Source organism: Trifolium pratense, linkage group LG3 (assembly GCF_020283565.1).
Source record: "Trifolium pratense cultivar HEN17-A07 linkage group LG3, ARS_RC_1.1, whole genome shotgun sequence".
NCBI lineage: Eukaryota > Viridiplantae > Streptophyta > Magnoliopsida > Fabales > Fabaceae > Trifolium > Trifolium pratense.
In genome coordinates, this window is record NC_060061.1 from 36644743 (window position 1) to 36670395 (window position 25653).

Consider the following 25653-nt stretch of genomic DNA (forward strand, 5'->3'; position numbering starts at 1 on the left):
TTTCTCTTCAAGGCCACAACAAATCATCAACCAATCGTTCCATGTGGCCTTATTTCATGGAGCTTGTTCAACGAAACGTACAAACATAGCATGGAAAAGTGACCAAAAGGCGAAATTTGGGTCTCATGTCTATCCCAAAAATTTCTAGGCTGAAGGTTTGATTATTATCCATTAAGGTTATTATATATGTAGTGTGTTGGCAAATTTTATAATAAATGAATCAAATGAAATGAATTTATCTTTTATTTTAGTTGCTTTCTTTTATGTTTTCTTAAGTTTAGCTTAGTTTTTCATAGTTTCTAGCTTGGTAGGAATTATCTTCCTCTCATTGGTGAAAAAGACGACTTTTTGGAGACTACCTATACTCTCTTTGGTAGACTATCATTGCTTATATTAATAATTCCATACAAACTCGCACGCACGCATGCAAATATGCTCACTTGCATGCATGCACAAATAACTCACTGCATGTGTGCGATTCCCCTCATTTGTGCTTAGCAATTGCTAGTAGAAGCTTTGATCGAAGAGAATAGAAGTGAAAGAAGGAGAAGAAACTAGACTCGGTAGAGATATATTATATATAGAAGAATTTGACGCGAGACGAGCATAAAGTAATTATTTTTTACTCTTAACTCTGTTTCATTCTAATTTCTCAATTGCTTTTTTCTTATCAACCTTCATTCATTCAATTCGATTAATTACCGGATTAGGCATCTAACAACAGCTGATGTTGTTCTTCTCTGCTGATCAAATGATTATTCTTTTATCATATTGGATGATGATCAAACTCATCATGAACACCAGGTAAGGCATTTTCTCCTTTCTTTACTGTTTACATTTCTCATGCATTTGTGATGATAAATTATTAATTTCAATTTAAAATTAATATATGCATACTAGTTATTGGCATCAAAGCCTTCCTTACATCGCATAGAACTAAAAGACTGCTAGAAATCACAGTGAAGTAAAAGTTATCGGGAGATTCGGTACCAACCCTTGACAAGGCCAGAAACTGCTCGTTTTTATCAGGAACGTACATCCGCAATGTCTCAATCTTCATTAGGCAAGTCACATTGCATTCTTCTGTTCTCAAATCAACTAAAAAGACAGCATCATAACGTGCAACAATCAAAATCCGCGGACACTAACTAAATTAACAACTAAGCCAAGCCTTGTTTTCAGAACAGGCCAAAACCAAATCATTCCATGGTACTCTCAAGTCTCAACCTAGTCCCCTTGAAAGTCTTCATTGATCCCTGAGTAACCGACCACTTACTAACAAAACCAGACTCTCTTCCACTAAATATATAAGGACTCCAACAAGCATGCACACAACAGTTTCCTTAAAATTATAACACTAAATTATCTGAAAACAAAAAGTCAAATATCTTTCAAAATTATTCATCAGAAAAATATTTGTCTCGTGCTAGAAAGTTGGAAAAGTATATTACCAACGATCTTTTCTAAAATTATAAATCTACACATCTCTAATCATGACACAAATATCCTATATTATCCAACAATCAATACGAACAAGTATATCTAAAGTAAAAATTAGTTTAAAGTTAATTGTGTATACCACTTACAAAATCTATTTATGTTATTTTAATTGATTATTGGATAAATAATCTCAATTATCAAAGAGTGGCATAGAATTTATCAGATTTCCAATGAAATCTATTTATGATACCTTATCAATGAAGCAAGATATTTTGAAGCCCAAAAAGTAAACAGGGCACTACAAGACGAGGGTGTCCTGTCCACTTCTACTTCTACTTATCTTATCATCACCACACAATTTCAATTTATTTTTCTTTTAATTTTTTTATTTGTGTATAATTAAATTTTGTGTCTATGTAAGAATTTCTTCTCTACCAAATATTGAGTCATGTGTTAGAAATAATATAAAACCATTGATATGACTCTATCTTAACAGTTTAAGCTTTTGAGATAATCGGTTATTTGACACCATACTCACATATGAACACAATAATTCCACAAAACGTTAGAAACTTAGAATAATGACATTTTTTTTATGAAGGACGTTTATTTTTCAATTTTACCTGATCAATGATGATGGATTCATGACGACATAAATAATGAATAGAATAATTATTTTAAATAAAAATTTGAATACGTATGTCATATAAAATATCAGCATAAGTGAAATTTCATTGACACACAATAATACATATGTCATTTTCTAAATGAGCTTGAAAATTAATGTACTCAAAAGCACACAATAGCTATAATTGACTTTGCTTTTTATAATTATCATATCATATCATATCATCACAAGAGAAAGTTGATTTGATAAGCAACCAATCTGGTAGAAGTAGCTTATTGAGTGTGCAAATATAAGCTAAGCTAAATGGTTTCAATAAAAGAGAAATTGAAGAAATTTGTGGGACACAGATGGGTGGTGTTTGTGTGTTCAATGTGGGATATGTCATTTGCAGGTACAGCATACATGTTTGGAAGCATATCACCTGTCATAAAAAGCAGCATGGGTTACAATCAGAAACAAGTTGCTTTCTTAAGTGTGGCTAAGGATTTAGGTGACAACGTTGGACTTCTTGCTGGTTTTATCAGCAAGGTTTGGCCTGTTTGGGGAGTTATACTTGTTGGTGTTGTTCAGAATGTTGTTGGTTATGGTCTTGTTTGGCTTGTTGTTACTCACAGGATTCCTTCTTTGCCTTTATGGATGGTATGTATGTGTCTAACTAACTCCAATTGAATCAATTGTGGTTTTAGATGCTCTTGTTGTTTGGAATTGGATTCAGCTTTTCAAATTAGTTAGTTAGATAGATAGATTATTGCTTATAATTTGTGCTTTTAGATTTTCTTTCCCCCTTTTCCTCACCATGAATTGCTAACAACCTTGTATCTACTACCACATGGTAAACAAATCTACTGAAAAAAGTGTATTAAAGATACTAAAAATATGCTGAAGAGCGCTTAAATGAGATGACGTGAGTCTTTTCTAGCTTAACCAAAGTGTCCGCTTCTATATCTGGTTTGGGCATGCAGCACCGTTAAAACTCTTAAAAAGAGTTTTCCATTCATTTAGGTCCCACAAGCCTCGATAGATTAATTTTTGCGGTTGCGCACAAAAATTGCTAGATTTAGTAAAAAACAAAAAATACTAAAAGTATGCTATAAAGTGAATCCTTAATATTACCACCAAGTGAACTTATAATGTGGCTGTAGTAAAAGGGTAAGGTTTCTTTTTGTCTTAAGTCTTGACTGATCTTCAGTTTTTAGCCGAAGGATGCCTTAATAATCAGACTTAATAATTGAAATACAAATTGAGGGGTAAGTAAATTCTGACTAAAACATTATTTTAGTTAGGGATTTATATGATCAACAAAAAAATGTGCTTAAATTTTTTTTTCATGTTTGATCAATCAAACATATTTGTTATTTTCATTTCATATATAACAATTGTTGTTGAACAACAAAATAAAAATATATGAACTAAAATTGTTAACCAAACCATTGAAAACTTGCAGCTATGTTTTTTCATCCTTGTGGGACAAAATGGATCAACATACTACAACACAGCAGCATTGGTTTCAAGTGTGCAAAGTTTCCCAGAAAACCGAGGCCCAGTGGTAGGAATATTGAAGGGATTTGTTGGCTTAAGCGGCGCAATATGGACTCAAATTCTAGCCATGATCAATCTCCCCGATCAAGCTTCTTTGATTTTCATCATAGCCGTTGGACCCGCAATGGTTTCTTTAACCTTCATGTTCATCATAAGACCAGTTCATAGTTTGAATAAGTCTAAACCCTCTGATGAATCTGGATTCATGTTTATCTATAGCATTTGTCTTCTCTTAGCTGCTTATCTTATGGGAGTTTTGTTGCTAGAGAACATGTTTGATTTGGATCAAAATGTTATCACTTTATTTGCTGTCATTTTGATTGTTTTTATATTGCTTCCAATTATAGTTCCTATTCTACTGGTTTTCTTTTCTGACCCGAAAAGTATCGATGAGGAACAACTTCTTCAACCTTCAATGGTTATGCAGAATGAAACTGATAATGCCATTTCTAGACATGTTTTTGAAGACGAGAGCAAGTCTTCAAATCTAGAAGTTCCTCCAAAGGATATGGTTCAGTTTCATGCTAGAGTTTTCCAAGCAATAACTTCAGCTGTGAAGAAAATCAAGCAAAAAAATGGGCCTCATAGAGGAGAGGATTTCACCTTAACACAAGCACTTGTAAAGGCTGATTTTTGTCTCATGTTCTTGTCTATCATCTTGGGCTGTGGATCAGGTTTGACAATGATAAACAACATGGGTCAGATTTGTCAATCTTTGGGAGACAACAATGTTAATGTTTATGTTTCGGTTATCAGCATATCCAATTTCCTCGGTCGTGTTGGTGGCGGCTACTTCTCCGAGGTTATAGTAAGGTATAATATATATCGCCTTTTTTGTTTCACTTTGGTTATCGCTAATTTAATCAGTAAAAATAATAAATGTCAATATCGCCTTTTTAACAGAAATTTTGGATACCCTCGACTTGTGGCATTGGCGATTATTCAGGCAGGGATGTCTTTGGGACTTTCCTACTATACCATAGGCTTGGTTGGACAAGTTTATGTGATAGCAATAACTATGGGTTTTGGATATGGTGCTCATTGGTCAATTGCATTAGCAGCAACTTCAGAAGTATTTGGGTTAAAGAACTTTGGTACACTCTACAATTTTCTTACAATTGCTAGCCCAGTTGGATCTCTGCTGGTATCTGGATTAGCGAGCACGATATACGATTATTACGCAGAGCAGCAAGCAAAGCATAGAAATGATAATGATTTGCTTCTTTGTGAGGGAAACATTTGCTATTCCTTAACATGTGGAATTTTAGCAGTAGTTTGCTTGCTAGCAGCTGGTTTGAGCTTGGTCGTTGTTCAAAGGACTAAGAGGTTTTATTCCCAACTTTATGGAAAGTCTCTAGCTTGATCATAATTCAATTTGCTTCTATTTGGGAGTGGAAAAAGCTTCACCAACAAGGTTTGGATATTATGTAAAAATTTCATGTCAGGTTAATTAAGTGGAACATAATGAAATTCCCAATTGTTTTTTTTGTTAAGTAGTCTAGTGGCCAGAATATCACTCCCTTAAGGTGAATAGTGAGAAATTCCAGGTTTGAACCTCAGCCCCTGTTTATTGCAATGTCCCTACCTATTGAGTTATAGTCACATGCGACAATTTGCTTAAGTGTTCTATTGTTAATAGTTTTGAAGAGTCATTGAATTGAGAACTAAGCAAATAGTCACAAAACCTTCTAAAAACTAGCAAACCTTGTTGATATTCTATCAATATACAAATGATTAAATATTATAATCCATTACATATCAGGCTATGTATTTCACTTCCAAGGGTACACATTCACATAGAAAAGCTAAGTTTAAAAATCAAAATAATCAAAGATACAAATAGCATATGGATCACAGTTTGGAGATTGAAAAATGTTAAATTAGGTAATAATTAAATTAGCATAAAAATTATCAGGTTTTAAGAAGACAAACTACATAACAAAGTTTTTAGATTTAAATGTAGTTTTGGTCCCTCTATATTATTTTCTGCAATTTCAGTCCCTTTATTTTTAAAATCTAACACATTTGGTCCCCCATTGAATTTTGCCTCAATTTTTGTTAATGTGGTCATCATTGTAATTAATAGGTGCGACTTAGAGGCATTGAGACATGTATTGCATTGAAAACCTCAATTGTAATTAATACGTGGAACATAGGGGTGTTAAGACGTGTTGCATTAGGAATCTGCATTGTTATGCGATAAAGGTGCACTGAGATGTTGCATTGGTAACTTACATTATAATTAATATGTGTGACTGAAGTACATTGAGACATGAGTTACATTGAAAATCAAGATGAGACAAGTGTATATCTTAACATAAGAGAAGAGCGTATTATAATTTAAACATCTCTTAAGAAAGTACCATTGTTTTGAAAAAATAAAATTAAAACTAACATTATCTGTTTTATTCTTTTGTTACAAACTAACATTATACATGTTTTTTTTTTTTAAAGTAACAAGTGAATGTAAAAAGGGTAGATATCTCTTTACCAAAATAATTCCAAAATTAGGAACACTTGCATTAATAGCTTCCATATTTATTCATTTGAAAATTATCTGTCCCATGATAGAAAGTTGGAAATGTATTACTGCTTCCTACCAAAGATTTTTCTAAAGTTATACTCGTACTACACCATCTCTGATCATGACATTTAACCGATAAATAAATATTCAATGTTGTGGAATTCTTAATTTTTTTTGTGGCTTAATTACTTAAATGGTCCCTTAAAGATATTTTAGGTTTCACAATGGTCCCTTAAAGAAAAAAAGATCCGTTTTGGTCCCTTAAAGATATCTCTGTTTGTCACAATAGTCCTCTCCGTTAATTTTTAACACCAAATATATTATATGGACTAACATTACATGTGGTCCACCATAAGTCTCAATAAATCTTTAATTTAAACCGTTCGATCTTGTTGAAATAAAAATAACCATTGAATTTTGAATGTACACTATATCCACCCATACACCATTATCAACTAATTTTTCTCTATTCTTCATCTTCTTCTTCACTGTGTTCTTCATCTTCATCATCATGTTCAAAAAATTCATCAAATAAACCCAGAAAAATTAAGATTTGCAACTTCAATATTTTCAGATTTACAACAAAATTCAAGTTTGAAACCAAATCAGATCTGGATTTTTTTTTTCTTACTTTTTTTTTTTTTTTGGAAACAGCAAAAATATAGATCTCATATGAGAGAAACTCAAGGCCACTAACAAAAAGCATCGCCCCACTACTAGTAACGATGATGAGTCCCAACCAATTTGAACTGCATAATTCAAATGACATGCTCACTCTGTGCTTCTCATTGCTGCCTGATTCATCTTTTACACACAAGTACTGCTCCACCTAGAAGGAAAATAACTATCCCTCAACCAAAAAACACTAAACCTTAGAAACACGACAGCAAACCAGAGACCAAATAAAATGAAGACATCACAGTCTTGAAAACTCCTAAAAACATAATCGCAGTTAGGTCCCAAACTAAAAACGAGATCCAGCAATTGGCGACCTGTTTCTCTTAGTTGAGATTTAGGGATTTCGGTTTTTAATTTGGGGATTTAGTTTTTGGTTTGTTTGATGAATTTGGTGATGAAGATGAAGAACAAAAGAGGGAAGAAGATGAAGAACAAGAGAAATATTTATTTGATGATGGTTCACCATTACATTCAGTAGACATGCAAATCCCACCGTTGCATTTTTAACAAAATGATCAAACGGTTCATATAGAAAGAAATTAACGGAGAGGACTATTTTGACTAAAGGAGATATCTTTAAGGGACCAAAACAGACATTTTTTTCTTTAAGGGACCATTATAAAACCTAAAATCCAGATATAACTTGAGAAAATAAGATACTGAGGATTTTACATTACTAGCCTTTCAATTTAGACTTCCACGTAAGCCTTATTGAGGACCATTCAGACTAATCACAAGGACTTCAAAATTTTATCCAACTTAGTTTTTTACTCAAAGAGTACCGAAGTTAAATATTTTTTATTAGCCTTGCCTGAACTGATGGGACTCACATTAACTTTCCAATACATTTTCTATATACAAACTGTGTTACTTCATTGAAAACAAACAACAGGACTCTTTTAGTACTGTATTTGAATGGGACTGTGTCCTTCACAAAATACTCTTTTTAATTCCCACTCTTTTTTGTACTGTATTTGAATTTCAAATGCTTCATTATCCTCACACTATCTCATTTCAATTTCATTATCTCACCTTTCTCTGGTTTTATTTTCCATCTTCTTCTCTTCTCTCTTTATATTTTTATCTTCAACTCTATTTTACTAACTAACATAAATTTTATTTTGCAGGAACATCTATAGTTGTTATTGAAGAAGAAGTACATGGGTAAATAAATTTATTCATTTATCTAACCTTATTATACATTTATTCTCTAACCTTACTATACATACACATGTATGTAAGTTAATAATAAATAAAGATATATAGCTTATATTCTTCGTATCATGTTTAACACTACCGTTTTTCTCTTTAGGTTCATTTTCATTACCACAACAGATTATACATAAAGGTATGATATTCTCTACAACACAAACTTTCTTAGATTTATGGTAGATTTACATAAAGGTATTTGTAGATTTGGAACAAAATAAATTTAAGATGAAAAAAAAAATATAGCTTTGATACTGTTTGTTGTAAAAGAATAGAAAAGTTTAGAGATATGAAAGACAAAAATAGGCCAAATATGAACTTTTTCTTATATGCAAAAATAAATAAAAAATAGGCAAAATATAAACTTTTTCTTATACGCAAAAAAAAAAAAAACAGATCAAACCATATCTATTTATTTTTCTTATTAAGATATTTCACTAATCAATGCAATAATTTCTTTTTTGTTTCTGGGAAACATAAAGACTACAACTACGAGGAGAAAACAAGAACTAATATTTGATTCAGGTAAAAAAAAAATATTACTAACATTCAATACTGTATTGTTTTTCACTATTATTTTTCAATTTTCTAAAGAATAAAAACAACCACTAACATTTTTAGCTTGAAAGAAAACAAAAAAAAAATATGTTGCAGAAAAAAAAAAAAGAAGAATAGATCTAGAAAGAAATAGAAGAATAGATTTAGACAAGTTGAGTTTGTAACTTCAGCATAGTTATTATTACTTTTGTTCAATCCAAATATAGACTTACACTTTTTTTCCAAAAAACTAAAAATGAAAATTGTTGCAGGAACTCAGACAAAGAAGACATCCTCAGATATAAAGATGAAAGAACAAAGTAAATAGCATGAGATGTAGCAATAACAGAAACAATTATTTATTTTTTCCGGTGGGGCGGTGACAATTTCCGGCACGGTGGATACAATTTCCGGCGCGGTGGTTATTTGCAAAATATTCCGATCTTAATTATTCTTTGTGGGTTTTGTAGAGGAGAAGGAGGAGAGTTTTTTTATGGTGATGATTTTTCAAAAAGTGGTGTTTGATGATCGATCTCTAGATCTAAAAAAATGATAACCACCACTCTTAGAAAAAAAAAACATAAGAGAAAGATTATGAAGAATAACGTTTAACAGGGTGATAAAGATGAGATTTGAGGGTAACAAAACCAAGTTGGAGGGATTTAAGGGTTGCCGGCGGCTAGGGTTTGTTTGTAGGAGAGAGCTTTACAAAATTTCTTAGTTGAAGAGAGAGAAAGAAATTAGCAAATGAGTAGATTGTAAGCTTATAAAAAAAAAAGTAGATTGTAAATTAAACTCTTATGTTGGAGTTCACGTGAAATAAAATACTAGAATGTAGACAAAAAAAAAATCAATGATATGGACTTCAAATAAACTTCAATTGAGCTATGGACTTCAAAACAAAAGTTAATTTTTAATTCAATTAAGTTAAGTTAATTTTCAATTTTAAATACAATTAATTTAATATATAATATAAGAATATTATGGTGAGAGAAAAACTTCCACAAAAAAATATTATAGAGTTTAATGGAGATACATTGACAGTGTAAAATAATTTTACACGATCATTCAATAAAATATTATCAATTTCTCATGTAACATCAAAAAGAATTTAATTTATATACGTCAATAGTACGAACAAATTGCAAAAATACAAAACAAATATTTATTATTGTCAAAAAAATACGGGATATATATACACAGGATAACTTATGCCGATCAAAATTTAAATTAATTATTATACACATGACAAGTTGTCTTTGTCTTCGATAAAAACAAAAGTTGACTTTGATAAATATTCTAAAGTCACTACTATACACGGGACAATTGTCGTTAATAAAAAATTAAAAATTAATTAATATTTTGAAATAACTATTATACACTTGACTACTCATAAAAAATCAAAAATAAATATTGTACACAAAACAAGTTGTTAATAAAAAAATTAGGCAAAATTACACTTTTAGGTACCGTTTTACCTAGCTTTTTTTCTCTTCTTTTTTCTTAAAAGTAAGAAGCTAGGCCAAACAACCAATTTTTAAAAGCTCTACTAAGAAAAAAATAGCTTCTATATTTTAAGAAAAAATATAATATATGATCAAACATATCTTTTAACCTTATTATAAAAAGATAAAAATAACTTTTAACATTTTTTTATAAAAAAAGTAAGATTTACCAAACAAATTTAATTTTAATTTTAAAGTTATTATTTCTAACTTTGATCCTTCTAAATTTCCAGTTTTCAATTTTAACTATTATACATGAAAAACAAATTGTTGTTGGTGAAAATTCTAAATTAACTATTATACACAGGAAACAAGTTGCTGCAGATGAAAATTGAAATATTACTATATATACACGGGGATCAAGTTATTAACTATTCCTTCAACAAAAAAAAAAATTATTAACTATTATACACCATAAACAAGTTGATGCTGATGAAAAAATTTAAATAACTACTATGCACAGGAAACAAGTTATTGTTACTGAAAATTTTAAATTAAATATTATACACGGGGAACAAGTTGTTGCTGATGAAAAATTTAAAATAACTATAAAAAATTATTAAAATTAACTATTATACACGATGAATAAAATGTTGCTGATGAAAATTTAAATAATTATTATACATAGAGAACAAGTTATCAACTATTTATTTTGGGTACAAATTATCAACTATTATACATAGGAAACACATTGTTGTTAATGAAAATATTTAAATAACTACTATGCACGGTGAACACATTGTTGCTGGTGAAAAGGTTTAAATTAACTATAATTGAGAAACAAGTTGTTGCTGATAAAAAATTTAAATAACAACAATACACGGAGAACATGTTTTTTTGAAGACACAAAGAACAAGTTGTTGTCGGTGAAAACTTTTAATTAATTATTATACACGCGGACTAAATTTTTGCTTATGAAAAATAGTTAATTAACTATTATACATGGGACACAAGTTGTTGCTGATGAAAATTTTAAATTTACTATTATACACGAGGAACATGTTGTTGCCGATAAAAAATTTAAATAACTATTATATAATTTTTTTAATTATAAACATAAATATTTCTTAATCAAGTTTTTGTTTTTTTTTTTATTATTATTATTTTGCTACTTTCAAATTATTATACTTCAATAAAAAAATATTTGAGCATTTTTTAACTTTTTTTTTTACAGAGCATTTTTTAACTTAATAATTGCAACATAGAGTGTTATTTAAATTTTATTATTACTATATAATCCCAACACACTTCTCATTTCATTTACTACTTAAAAGATATTTCACTTTTCTAATTAATATTAATACTATAAAAAAATAAGACTGTTATTTAGATAAATTGTCTTTTTAGATACATTGCACGACACGTGCAACCCATGAGAGAACACAAATATCTCAATACTAAAATTTTATAACATACACAATCAACGCGACGAAACACCCGGTACACACATCCAGTACATGTGCACAAGTTATAACTTATTAAATATATTGTATAAGTGTGTTTATTTCATAATATCTGCCTTTATATTTAACTACTTTTTTATATTTTAATATCAATTTCTTAAATTAAGCAATAATTAAATTTTTTATAATTTCATTAAATTAAACAACGATATTTTTGTATCTTTATTAAATATATAAAAATAAACAAATCACTCGATTTGAACGCGCGGAACGCGCGTCCCGTGCGGATGCACGGGTAAGTTCCTAGTATCTTTAAGGGACCATTTAAGTAATTGAGCCTTTTTTTGTCGACTTGTTCTTAAATATGCAAATTAAAAAATAGACTGATGCGGTTGGCTCATCAATCATCATCAACAAAGCAAGATATTTTGAAGCCCAAAAAAGTAAGTAAAGAGGGTGTCCACGTCCACTTTTCTTATCATCACCACACACACACACAAACATTCGTCGGGCCGGCCCGTTTACCCCGTCATTTTTGGCGGGCGGGCTGAGCTTAAGTTTTGAGCTCGACCTCTTTAGTTAGTCCGTCCAGCCGAATTCGCTTAAAAAGCGGGGCAAGCACGGGGCGGGGCGGGCCGGGCCGACTCGCGAGTTACACAAAAATATAAAATCTATTTTTTTTAGTAACGAATAGTATAAGATGGTTCAACCAAATAAAATACAAGACTTATTTAAAGTAAATTTAGTTTTTTTTTCTATTCATTCATACAACCGGTGTCAAATTTATGATTACTTGTTACCATTTTACTCTCTTAATATTGTTCTTACTTCTTTTTGTCTTTTTAGTCTTCATATTCGTTCTTCTTCTTCACCAGATTTCTAGCTAGTGTAACTTACTCTTTTTTATTCTATTACTTGAATCAACATCATATACGGTGTGATTCACATTTTTTTTCCGATTCATTACCCTAAACACATAGTCAAATATTTTCTTGATAATTAGAGTGACTACATACATGTTTATAAGTATATAATCAATGGACTTATGATATACTTCATTGATGATTTTGTCTAATAAGCTACATACATGTTTTTTGTAGCACCACAAGTGTCAAAATCAAAATAAATAAATAAAACAAAAAAAAAACTTTTTGTTTGACGGGTCGACCCGCCAACTCACTTGTCCGCCATTAAACGGGACGGACTGTGATTTTAGACTTGGCCACCTAAGTTGGTTCGGCTCGTCTCATCCCGCTTTTAGGCGGGCTTAAGTGGGTCAAGCCTAAACGAGGCGGACTTGCCCGCTTTGCCACCCCTAATTCTAAACCACCCCATTGGTCCTGAAGAACTTACTTACTCTTAAATAGATTTTCAATTTTTTTATATTTCAAATTTGCCCATGTTTTTATCTACTATTTATCAAATAGTAGTTATTTTAAATTGGCAGTTGATTCTGTGTTATGGTTTGCTGTTAGAAAATAGGTTTAGTAAAGATAAAAATAAAGGTTAATTTAAAATATTGAAAGAGCGTCTCCATAAATTTAGTTCAGTTGTTAAGGAACATCGCATATCTTTTATATTATAAGCTTGTATACACAAGCAAACTCTAAACCCTAATTTGTTTTCCCTGTTTTCCCTCCATTTTATCTTGCAATTTTTACTAAAAAATAATACAATTTTGTCTTGACTAGGATTCGAACCCGCAACCCTTCAGTGCAAGGCAATATTTCCAACCAATATGACATGTATACCAATCGTGATTAAAATTATGTGCAATAATTGATAAGCACCATCAATTTTAAAAGTATATCATATCAAAATTATTGTTGACTATATTATTCATCACGAAATATTTTTATGTCTTTCCTGATAAATATTTTTTTTCTACCGGATCATAAATTTAGAGAATAATTATCATGTGAGATTTGGAAAGTTATTATCACGTGTAATTTGGAAATTTATTATCAAACTCAATTCTGCTAAATCAATTTTTTTTTTGCAATACAACCAAACACAACCATAGTCATTTCACTAATCACATTCATTATTTTGATTTTAACATTGCAGATTTAATATTAACAGATGATCAATTGATACAATATGCACTAGCAGACCAATTGTGATTTAAATTATGTCCACAAAGTGTTAAGCTCCATCAAATTTCATAGGAAAGATTTCATACAACAATTAAGCACCATCAATTTTCATTGCACAATTTAAACAATTAAAAACAAATAATCTCTTATAATATAAGCTTGCTAACATAAGCTAACCCTAAACCAAATTTTCGCCCTCTCATTTTCTCTTTCTTTTTATTGCAGCTTTATTTTAAAAAAAATACAGATTTGTCATCGAACATGCATCCCTTACTTACAATAAAACCTTTCAACCGCTAAAACATGTGCTTCAATTATGAAAGAATTTAGGAATCCAAATATGTTAACCCTATTTTCAATAAATTTGAACGGCGGAATTAATCACAATTTTTATTTATTTATGAATGTCTACTTAAGTTTATGTTCTTGATTATGTCTTTAATTTTTTTTTAACCTTTAATTATCATCAATTTTTTAACCTTTAGTTATCAGCAATTTTTTTTAATAAGTAAACAAAACGATGGGGTTCCAGAATTATTTAAAAAATATATAAAATATAAAATAAGCACATAAACAAATATAGAATAATTAGTCCATGAAATTCCCTATATTACTCTTATTGAAAACGCTCTTAAAATTTTTATATTTTATTTTTTATTTTTACATATTACACCTAATTAGACCCATGTACCGCATGGGGCAAAGTTCTAGTTATATATAAAGTCGGATTTGAACCCTACTTATCCACCTTAAAAGTGAAATTTCTGATTACTAAACTACATGATAAAAAATATTGAAAGAGTAAGAAATTTATTTAAGTGTGAATTACGATATACAATTACAAATGAAGCGTAGATTAATTTGATAGTTTATTTATTACATAATTCCAAAACCGTTAGAGAGTTAGAATACCGACATTTTTTACGAAGGTCGTTTATTTTTAAATTCTACGTGAATACACGGTAGTGAATTACTCGGTAATTTCATAAATACAATAATTATTTTAAAATAAAAATTTGAACACATGTCATATAAAATAAATACTGTATCAAGATAAATGAGCTTGAAAATTAATGTACTCAAAAGTACACAATAGCTATAATTGACTTTGCTGTTTTTTTGACAGCAAACATAATTGACTTTGCTGTTAGAAATATGATGATGATATCATCACACTGAAGTGTGAAGAGAAAGTTGATTTGATAAGCAATATGGTTTCAATAAAAGAGAAATTGAAGAAATTTGTGGAACATAGATGGGTGGTGTTTGTGTGTTCAATGTGGGATCTGTCATTTACAGGTACATCATACATGTTTGGAAGTATATCACCAGTCATAAAGAGCAACATGGGTTATAATCAGAAACAAATTGCTTTCTTAAGTGTTGCTAAGGATTTGGGTAGTAACGTTGGACTTGTAGCTGGTTTTATCAGCAAAGTTTGGCCTGTTTGGGGAGTTATGCTTGTTGGTGTTGTTCAGAATGTTGTTGGTTATGGTTTTATTTGGCTTGTTGTTACTCATAGGATTCCTTCTTTGCCTTTATGGATGGTATGTATGTGTCATATATTTTTTAATCAGTTGTGGTTTTAGTTTTAGGTGTTGTTGTTGTTGTTTGGAATTGGATTCAGTTTTTCAAATGAGTTTGTTAGATTTATTATTTGCTTATGATTTGTGGTTTTAGATTTCTTTCCCTCTTATGAGTTTGTTGGATTCAGTTTTAGATTTATTATTGCTTCTACTCAAGTCTGAAAGAAAGAAAAAAAAAATTGTTACATTATATGCAATATCTCAACACATTTTTGGATATGGTTTGATTGTTGATAGGATTGTATTCAAACACTTATATGCAATATCTCAACACATTTTTCTCAATACACTACTTACTCCTAAAATATAAGTGGCCCTTAATTTCCAAAGAAACTCTGCAAAATTATGTAATTTATGTGTTACTAAAAGAAGATCACACACTTTTTATTGATGCTGCAATAATTGCATTCAATGTCTATAAAGTTGTAATGACTAGGAATACTAACAAATAGTCTAGGATGCTGTAAAGTCACGGAATAGTAAAAACACTTATAATGTGGTTGTAGACCTGTAGTATGGGCAAGGTTTGTTTTTGTCTAAAGTCTACGCTCTTCAGTTTTTAGCAGAAGGATGTCTTAATAGTCGGACTTAATAGCTGAAATTTAAGTTGAAGGGTGTACTGGGCGAGATACCAGGGTACCATTCGCCCAGGCCCAATACCGCCTAAATGGGCCACTCGCCTAAGACGGGCAAGGCCCATTAGAGCAGTCAAGCGATTCACCCGGAAAGCAGCCATGCCCCCTAACCCTAAGGGATTAAGGGTCGAAAAGATAGCCACATGGGATATACATCCCCCATAAGGCGGGGCCACTATCTATAAAGCCTGGGGCGAGGGCTTCTCGCACTAGGCCGTTACGCCAAGTCCTATATATAGGCCCCTTTGTTCCTCTTTACGATGATCACATTCTACATATCCACTTACTCTCAGACTTAGACTTAGAACACTATCTAGCTAAGTGCATACCCCCTCAAATCCCACCAGGAACAAAGGGCAAGTAAAGTCTAAATAAAAATTATTTCAGTTAGGGATTGAACTTAGATTTTCCAGATCAATTAGATTTTAACTAGCTAAGTTCATTAACTACTTGACCATTTGGTTGGCAGTAGTAAGGTTTTAAAGTATGTTTTATATGATCAACAATTTTTTTGTGCTTATACATTTTAATTCAGATCACTCTATAAACAAAAAATTTCAATTTGATCCATTCACCATATTTGTTATTTTCATTTCATATATAACAATTGTTGTTGGACAACAAAATAAAAATACTATATGAACCAAATTTGTTAACCAAGGCATTGATAACTTGCAGCTATGTTTTTTCATCCTTATGGGAGCAAATGGAACAACATACTTCAACACAGCAGCATTGGTTTCAAGCTTGCGAAGTTTCCCAGAAAACCGAGGCCCTGTGGTAGGAATATTGAAGGGATTCGTTGGCTTAAGCGCCGCAATATGGACTCAAATTATTGCCATGATCAATCTCCCTGATCAAGCTTCTTTGATTTTCATCATAGCCATTGGACCCGCAATGGTTTCCTTAACCTTCATGTTCATCATAAGACCAGTTCATACTTTGAATAAATCTAGACCCTCTGATGAATCAGGATTCATATTTATCTATAGCATTTGTCTTCTCTTAGCCGCTTACCTTATAGGAGTTTTGTTGCTAGAGAACGTGTTTGATTTGGATCAAAACGTTATCAATTTATTTGCTATCATTTTGATTGTTCTTATATTGCTTCCAATTATAGTTCCTATTCTATTGGTTTTCTTTTCTGAACCGAAAAGTATCGATGAGGAACAACTTCTTCAACCTTCAATGGTTATGCAGAATGAAACTAGTAGTGATAAATCCATTTCTAAACATGTTTTTGAAGATGAGGACAAGTCTTCCAATCTAGAGGTGCCTCCAAGGGATATGATTCAGTTCCAAGCTAGAGTTCTCCAAACAGTAACTTCAGTTGTGAAGAAAATCAAGCAAAAAAATGGGCCTCATAGAGGAGAGGATTTCACCTTAACACAAGCACTTGTAAAGGCTGATTTTCTTCTCATGCTCTTGTCTATCATCTTGGGCTGTGGATCGGGGTTGACAATGATAAACAACATGGGTCAAATTTGTCAATCTTTAGGAGACAACAATGTTAATGTTTACGTATCAGTTATCAGCATATCCAATTTCCTCGGTCGTGTTGGTGGCGGCTACTTCTCTGAGGTTATAGTAAGGTACAATGTATATCGCCTTTCATTTCAAATTGGCTATCGCTAATTTAATCACTAAAAATGATAAATGTCAATTTGGTTATAATTTCTTCAAAATATTAGTCACACAGATCGATTAATTTGACCTACATTTATGATTGTCGAGAATCAAGTTAATATTTTCATTCTCAAGTACTAGTACTAGACAAGTCTTTTTTCTTGGTAACAATGTGAGCAAAAAATCCACTATGTCATAAGATGTTCCATTACAACATGTGTTTGATTTCTTAACAGAAATTTTGGATACCCTCGACTTGTGGCATTGGCAATTATTCAGGCAGTGATGGCTTTGGGACTTTCCTACTATACCATAGGCTTGGTTGGACAAATTTATGTGATAGCAATAACAATGGGTTTTGGGTATGGTGCACATTGGTCAATTGTATTAGCAGCAACTTCAGAAATATTTGGCTTAAAGAATTTTGGGACTATGTACAATTTTCTTACAACTGCTAGCCCAATTGGATCTCTGCTTGTATCTGGTTTAGCGAGCACGTTATACGACTATTACGCAGAGCAGCAAGCAAAGCATAGAAATGATAATGAATTGCTTCTTTGTGAAGGAAACATTTGCTATTCCATAACATGTGGAATTTTAGCAGTAGTTTGCTTGTTTGAAGCTGGTTTGAGCTTGATTATAGTTCAAAGGACTAAGAGGTTTTATTCCCAACTTTATGGAAAGTCTCTAGCTTCATCATAATTCAATTTGCTATTATTGGGGGGGTGTAAAAAGCTTCACCAACAAGGTTTGAATATTATGTAAAAATTTCATGTCAGGTTAATTAAGTGTTCCATTATTCAATAATAGTTTTGGAGAGTTATTGAATTGAGAACTAGCACATATAGTCACAAAACCTTGTAAAAACTAGCAAACATTGTTTGATATTCTTTCATTATACAACTGATTATGTATTATAATCCTTTCATGTCAGGTTATGTATTTCATTTCCAAGGGTAGTACACACCTTCACATAGAGAAGCAAAGTGTAAAAATCAAAATGATCAAAGATACAATTATACAAATAGCATATGGATCACAGAACCCTAGTATAAAAACCACATGAAAAACTGTATCTGTAAGGACATTGCATTTTAGATGGAGGGACCGGTGTTACTTCCACTTATTCACCTTTAAAAATGTGAAATTCTAACCACTAGACTGTTTGACCAAAAAAAACACATGAAAAACCTACTCATAGTAGTTGTCACTTGCTAATTAGTGGCCCCGATAAGTGTCAAATCACAAAGCCAAAACTTTTCAAACACATGAACAATTTGCACTTTGAGCCAAAACTTTAGGCATGGATAGTTTGTTCAAAACACGCATGAGTCGTTCAATTTTACTTTGAACCGACTTTGTAATTAATATGTGTGACTGAGGTGCAATGAGATATGTGTTGCATGTGAAACTATCTTGTAATTAATGTGTGTTTGAGATGTATTGTGACGTGTGTTGTATTGGAAATCTCTATTGTAATTAATAGGTGTGACCGAGAGGCATTGAGACATGTATTGTATTGAAAACCTCAATTGTAATTAATATGTGCGATAAATTAAGATGTGTTAAGACATGTGTTGCATCAAGAACCTACATTCTTGTAATCAATATGTGTGACAAATGTGCATTGAGATTTGAGGCGTTGCATTGATAATTTATATTGTAATTAATACGTGTGATTGAGGTGCATTGAGACATGTGTTGCACGGAGAATCTCCATTATAATTAACACATGTGATTGAGAGTACTATGACACATGGTGAAATATTACGGTATTTGTTTACCTTGAAATTTTTTTTTTTTTATTTTTTAAATTATGTGTTCATTTTAACTTGTTAATAAGAATATGTAAGACCGGTCCCGTGAGCTTGGCTCAATTGGTTGGACATTGCATTATATATGCAGGGGACCGGGGTTCGAACCCCGGTCATCCCACTTATCCACTTTAAGGGTGGAATTTCTAGCCACTATGCTACTTGACTCAAAAAAAAAAAATATATGTAAGACCAACCCTCGAACCACTTGATATCAGAATTGACCACCAAACTAAATTAAACAGTCTAGTAAACCGAATAGTGATTGTTGTGAAGAAAAAAATGTATGAAATGTAATATCATTTATAGAAATAATAAAAAAAACAAGTTTTCGATATATTTTTTTTTTTTACAAAAACAAGTTTTTGATATTTTAATTATTTTCGAAGATACATAAAATTGTTCATTTTAAGAGTCTATTGTCCATTTGTTGGCAGATTAAAATGAATACATGTTTTTTCAAATAAAAAAAAAATAGAAAATGTTCTAAAAAGGTAATGTGCCCGTAATTTATTTATTTTTTGAAAACTTGGTATCCGGCCAATGGACCGGCTAATCTAATGACCAATCGTACCGGCCACTTGTGGGGGTCATTTAAAGTCAAAATTTTTTTTTCCTCCGTATAGACTAGCCCATCAAATTGACACTAGAGATAATCGAACCTGAAATCTTGAGAGAAACACACTCCAAAGTCTCAAGCCAACACCACTAGACCAACTCAAGTGAATTAATCAGTCTCTAATTTATTTTCTCACATTTGGCAAAACTTTATTTTTAACTACTTTCTTCTTTTTTTACCAAAAATAAATAAAATTACTTTATTATTTTTCTTAGTAAAATTAATTACTATTTATTCTCGTTGAATCTGTATCTTGGTATTTACATTATGTACTGTATACACCTTTTCGAAAAAATAAAAAACATATCCTTAAAATAAAAATATATCCTTAAACATACAAAAAAATCTTCTAAAACAATTACTGTAACTAAATTGTCTATTTACTTAATTCATTGAACCAATGCAACATTTCGTTTCACAAACACAGCTGGTCTATGCATAGATGCTAACATAGATCATTTTGTTTGAACATTATTCCTTAAACGCAGATAGAATTTTGATAAAATACATGTATTCAATATAGTCAATTAATAACTTCATTCACTTGACACCAAAAAGAAAAAAAATCCTTCATTCACACATTTTTAATTATTTTTTGGTACAAACACATTTTTAATTAATTTTATTTTCGGTAAAAAAAAAAAGTTTTACCAAAAAATGGTATTAATTTTGTTTTTTTAATGATATCAATTTAGATTTTTATTTTTATTTTTTTTTTGTTCACAATGAAGCCAATAAAATCGAACATAAGACCATGTTACTCAAATTCTAATCACTCTATCAAATTTAATGAATTTTAATTTGGATTCTCTAAAATAATGTGTGAAATGAGAAATATATGTATAAGTTCGTTAGCGATTACTAATCTCTGTTGAAAAATTTGTAAAATACACAAGATGAATTTTCTTCTCTCAACCAAATAAAAAAAATATTCAATATTAATACTAATTAAACGTGACTAGATATCTCATAAAAAAATATTTTGACTAGATATATAGTTGAATGCATTTAATATATTTGTTTTTTAATTTATTTATTTTTGTTATTAAGATGTTGGTACGAAGTTTTTACTGTTATTAGCGGTGATTAATCTCTGTCGAGAACTTGTGGGGCACAAAAGGTGGGTTCGTGGGTTCTTTCCTCTCAACTGAATTTTCTTGGTAATCAAACTCGTGATCACATGCTTAAAGGGACCAAAACTTTTACAACTTTGACATAGTGGCTAGAATTTCATCTTTAAATGTTTTTACATTATTATTTCACAATTGAGTTATGTTCCTGCGAGACATATTATTTCATACATCTAGTAAACTAATATGTAAAATGTTTAAGCCACTAGGTTTGGTCTAGTTGTGAGAGATTTGGGTAGTATGTTAGAGGTCATGGGTTCGATCATCGACTCATTGTAAAAAAAAAAAAAAAAAAAAAAAAGGTAAAATGTTTTCACATTGGTACATTAAATAGGTCAAAAGAAAATAAATAAAAGAATTATAGTTTTGATTAAAAAATGATTAAAGTGGTGAATGAGAAACACTATAAAAACCTCTCAAACATTTTGGCAAAAACATGCACCGCACAGAGTAAGCTTGAGACTCTCTCTGATCGGAGCACAACCACTTTCCGACTCACCGGAATTCACACCATTTCATAAAACCAAAATTTCTCAATCCTCTTCATTCATCTCTGGTAAGGTTCGTTCTTTATCTTATTCACCATTTTGTTATTGTTATTATATTTTTATTTCAATCAATGTACGTTTGTATTTTCTGATTTTTTTTTTTTTTTTTTGGTTTTCAGTTCTTATTATAATCTCTAGTTGCAGTTTATTCATTTGTTTGTTGATTCTGTTTGAAAATGAAGAAAAAAAATTATGGGGTTTTTGTTTCGTTTTGAACGATTTTTTGATATTTTTTTTGGTATTGTTGTTATTGTAACCGAACCATCAATGGGGTTTGTGAAAATCTGAACCCTTAAGTTCTACATGATTAAAAGTCTCTGAAAAATGTTTTTTTTATTGTTATTTCTTTGTGATTGTTGTTTATTTATTTGTAGGGTTGCATGAGGGATATCTCATGTTGTTTTCAAGTTTCATGGTTCGATTTTCGTTTGATTGTTTCATCTATTGTATTGTTGTTTATGGATGTTTATGAAATTTGTTCAATTGAAGAGTTGTATAAGCAAGCATTTAGTTGTAATAGATAAGGAGAAGCATGTTTTGCTTTGTTAATGTTGGCTTAATTTTGAAAGAAGTGATTGAAGCTAATGTTTGATGGTGTATGTTTTGAAATTATGTGATGGTTACTGTTTTATTTTGTAATTATATGTTAATCAGAAAGGGTTTGATTGTTCTCTGGATTGTGGTAAGGCATTGAGAATGTGATATTGTGTTGGAATCGAAACCTAACTTCATGGTATCGTTATGTTTGTTTTGGAATTTCGGTACTTGAATTGAATGTGTGCATTGATTTGTAGTTGCTTGATTATTTAGGCGAAAGATTGGGAATTAATGGATTGAAATAAACACTGGATATAAATCTGTTTGGTGTTATCTGTTAACCATTGTCTCTTATTTTGTTGTATGGTTTTAATTTTGTTTTATTTCCTTTGTTGGTAACATTTTTTTTTGGATTTCTTGTCAGATTCTTGGTGTGAGTATTTATTGTCAAATACTCACTCCTTGTTGACATCGCTCTGGTGTTATGCGTATAAGGAAGGACCGGAGAAAACAAAGCAGCTAGTCATGGAATGCAACAAAGATGCTGCCTTAAGGGCTAAAGAGATCGCAGAGAAGAAGATTTTAGAAAAGAAGTTTGTTGCTGCAAGTAAACTTGCAGAGAAGGCTCAAACCTTGTATCCCAACATTGATGGCCTCCCTCAATTGATAGCAACCATTAAGGTGTATGTCGCTTCTCTAACAACAGTAGGCGAAGAATTAGATTGGTATGCGATCCTCGGTGCACAACGCGTGGATGATGATGAAAAGATTCGGAAATGTTATAAGAACATGGCTCTTACTCTGCACCCTGATAAAAACAAGTCAGTAGGTGCGGAGGGCGCATTTAATCTTGTCTCACAGGCTTGGACTATATTATCTGATAAAGCTAAGAGAGCCACCTTTGATAAAAAGTATCGGTTGTGGGATTTGTTTAACGATATCCCTGGTGGGGTACCTCCTATACTTGCTAGTCGATACGGTTTGTCGAATGCCGCTAACCCTGCTAGGAGACCTCCTGTACCTGCTAGTCAGAACGGTTTTTCTAATAACGCTAACCCTGCTGGGATACCTCCTATACCCGCTAATCAGAACGGTTTGTCTAATGCAGCTAACCCTGCTGGGAGACCTCCTGTACCCGCTAATCAGAACGGTTTGTCTAATACCACTAACCCTGCTGGGAGACCTCCTGTACCTGCTAGTCAGAATGGTTTCTTTAATGCTGCAAACCAGAAGGACAGAGATCATATGAGTGCTGCTCATACCAATCCTACTTCAAGACCCCCCTTAAAAACACCGACATTTTGGACCTTGTGCAGTTTATGCAGGACACATTACGAGTACCCTGCTGTCTATAAAGACTGCAATCTTTCCTGCACCACCTGCAAAAAGCCATTTTTAGCTTCTGAGGTACCACCCCCATCTGTATACACAAATGCTTCATCCGCTTCAAGACCTTCTCAGATGATGCAACACAATTTCAACTCAACTGGAGTGGATAGAAACTGTCATGTTTCAAGTATGACACAGATGTCTGCTGTCAACTCATTGGTTGGTTCAATGCCTGGTGGCATTTCTGGTGGAGCTCTTGGTTCTTTTACGAGGCCATCTGTGAATTTGAAGAGAAAGTATGAAGATTCGGCACCTGTCATGAGGGAGGAGGTGCATTTTGGGAAAACTCATGCTGTTGAGAGAACTGCTGCTGGTTCAGATTTTCAGTCTTGTCAGAAAAAAAGGTGCACAGGTGAACATAAAGTTGATAGTGATAGAAGAGACATGGAAACTGAGATGACATCAAAAAAAGGAATAAATTCGACCAATGGGTTTGGGTCTCTGAAGAATAGTTTTGATGCTGGAAAGGTTAGTGCTGCCGGAAATTTCAGACGAAATGGTATTAGGGACATATCTCAGCAGCAAATGAAGAACATCTTGGCGGGAAAGGCCCGAAATGTGATTCTTAAGAAGCTTGATGAGTTGAAGGAGAGTCGTAGAAAGCTCGATGAGTGGAAGGCGATTCGTAAAAAGGTTGATGAACGGCATCCGTCTTCTATACTAAAGAATACTGATTCAGAAGTCAGAGTGAAGGACACAGTTAAGGCTATTAATGGTGTGAAGCCTGGTCCAAAAGCAATTGTTGATTCTGAGACCAACAACAACTCTATCTCTGCTGATTCAGAGGTGCTTGGAGTCTCCATGGATGTTCCAGACCCAGATTTCCATGATTTTGATGGGGACCGGGTTGAGGACACTTTTGGTGAGAATCAGGTGTGGGCTGCTTATGATGATGAGGATGGCATGCCGCGCTACTACGCATTTATCCACAGTGTGGTCTCGAAGAAGCCATTCCAAATGAAAATAAGCTGGCTGAGTTCCAAAACCAATGATGAATTGGCACCGATAAGGTGGATTGCAGCTGGCTTTCCAAAGACCACGGGGGATCTCCGACTAGGCAAGCGTGCAATCTCTAGCACTCTCAATTCTTTCTCGCACAAGGTTGAGTGGACAAAAGGTTCAAGGGGACTTATCCATATATATCCAAAGAAAGGTGAAGTTTGGGCTCTATATCGGAACTGGTCCCTGGATTGGGATGAACTCACTAAAGACCAAATCATACATCAGTATGACATGGTGGAAGTGCTTGGAGACTACAATGAAGAGCACGGTGTGAATGTTGCTCCACTTTTCAAGGTTGCAGGTTTCAGGACAGTATTCCGCAAGAATGCTGATCCGAGAAAAATCAGAAACATTCCGAGGGCAGAAATGTTTCGTTTTTCACACAAAGTACCTTCATACTTGCTTACTGGACAAGAAGGTGACAATGTTCCTAAAGGTTGCTTGGAGCTGGATCCTGCTTCTACACCTATGGAACTTCTTCAGTTGATCACCGATGATGCTCCAAAGCAAGAAGATTCTGCTGAAGATGTTCCGAGACAGGAGGTGGCTGAAGCACAGGAAGGGAAGGTATGGCCTGAGAATTTGCATGTATATAAGCGGATGCGTTTTGGGGGAAAGAGCAAATAGTCAACAAAAACATAACTTTTGTTGTTTTTGCTGTAAATTTGCAATCATACAATTTTGGTTTAGGTGCTTACATCTGTAGGGCTCTTTGAAATGCCAATGAATGCTCAGCATTTTTTTATTCATCTTCTATATGGCTGCACTAACTCCAACACTCATATGCTCAATGATTTTGTTTATTATTCGATTATTTGTTAATTTTTCTTTTGTGTTTGTTTTATGTGTTTTAGTGTAACTTTTTGAAAAATCTTCCTTTAGTATCTGTTAAATTAATTTTTTTTGAACGATACTACCAATTACAATGACTATGTTGTAAACTTTTTTAATGTCACTTGCCAACTACATGGCCCCAATAATAATTTAAGCTTTTCATCTTAATTTTCAACCTTTTTAATTTGTCACTTGCCAAACTTTCATGGCCCTTATAATCATTTAAAATAAAAAAGAAGATAATACAAACTTGGTAGATTCTTATGAAAATATCTTCAAATTTATAACTTAAGATTTATATCATGCATAATCCTATAAAAATATATCTGTGTTTTCATTATTGTACCTCTTGATCATTGCATGTATCCACTCAT

The 25653-nt window shown here is 32.1% G+C and overlaps 3 protein-coding genes and 1 long non-coding RNA gene across 4 annotated transcripts; all 4 read left to right on the forward strand.

Annotated features, from left to right (window-relative positions):
- The first annotated feature begins 2181 nt into the window (after positions 1-2181).
- On the forward strand, positions 2182-5228 carry LOC123918023 (protein NUCLEAR FUSION DEFECTIVE 4-like). Its single transcript, XM_045969952.1, has 3 exons — positions 2182-2707; positions 3513-4420; positions 4511-5228. Exons 1-3 carry the CDS (start codon positions 2372-2374, stop codon positions 4968-4970), a joined length of 1704 nt encoding a protein of 567 aa, XP_045825908.1. The 5' UTR covers positions 2182-2371; the 3' UTR covers positions 4971-5228.
- A 2522-nt stretch (positions 5229-7750) lies between these two features.
- On the forward strand, positions 7751-9439 carry LOC123918024. The gene is made up of 4 exons (XR_006812673.1): positions 7751-7973; positions 8122-8157; positions 8501-8543; positions 8828-9439. It is a non-coding gene; the product is annotated as an uncharacterized LOC123918024 (long non-coding RNA).
- A 5179-nt stretch (positions 9440-14618) lies between these two features.
- On the forward strand, positions 14619-18339 carry LOC123918025 (protein NUCLEAR FUSION DEFECTIVE 4-like). The gene is made up of 3 exons (XM_045969953.1): positions 14619-15106; positions 16459-17372; positions 17643-18339. The coding sequence occupies exons 1-3, from the start codon at positions 14771-14773 to the stop codon at positions 18106-18108; spliced, it is 1716 nt and encodes a 571-aa protein (XP_045825909.1). The 5' UTR covers positions 14619-14770; the 3' UTR covers positions 18109-18339.
- Positions 18340-21352: 3013 nt separating this feature from the next.
- Positions 21353-25267, forward strand: LOC123918026. The gene is made up of 2 exons (XM_045969954.1): positions 21353-21525; positions 22479-25267. Exons 1-2 carry the CDS (start codon positions 21363-21365, stop codon positions 25070-25072), a joined length of 2757 nt encoding a protein of 918 aa, XP_045825910.1. The 5' UTR covers positions 21353-21362; the 3' UTR covers positions 25073-25267.
- The last annotated feature ends 386 nt before the right edge of the window (positions 25268-25653 follow it).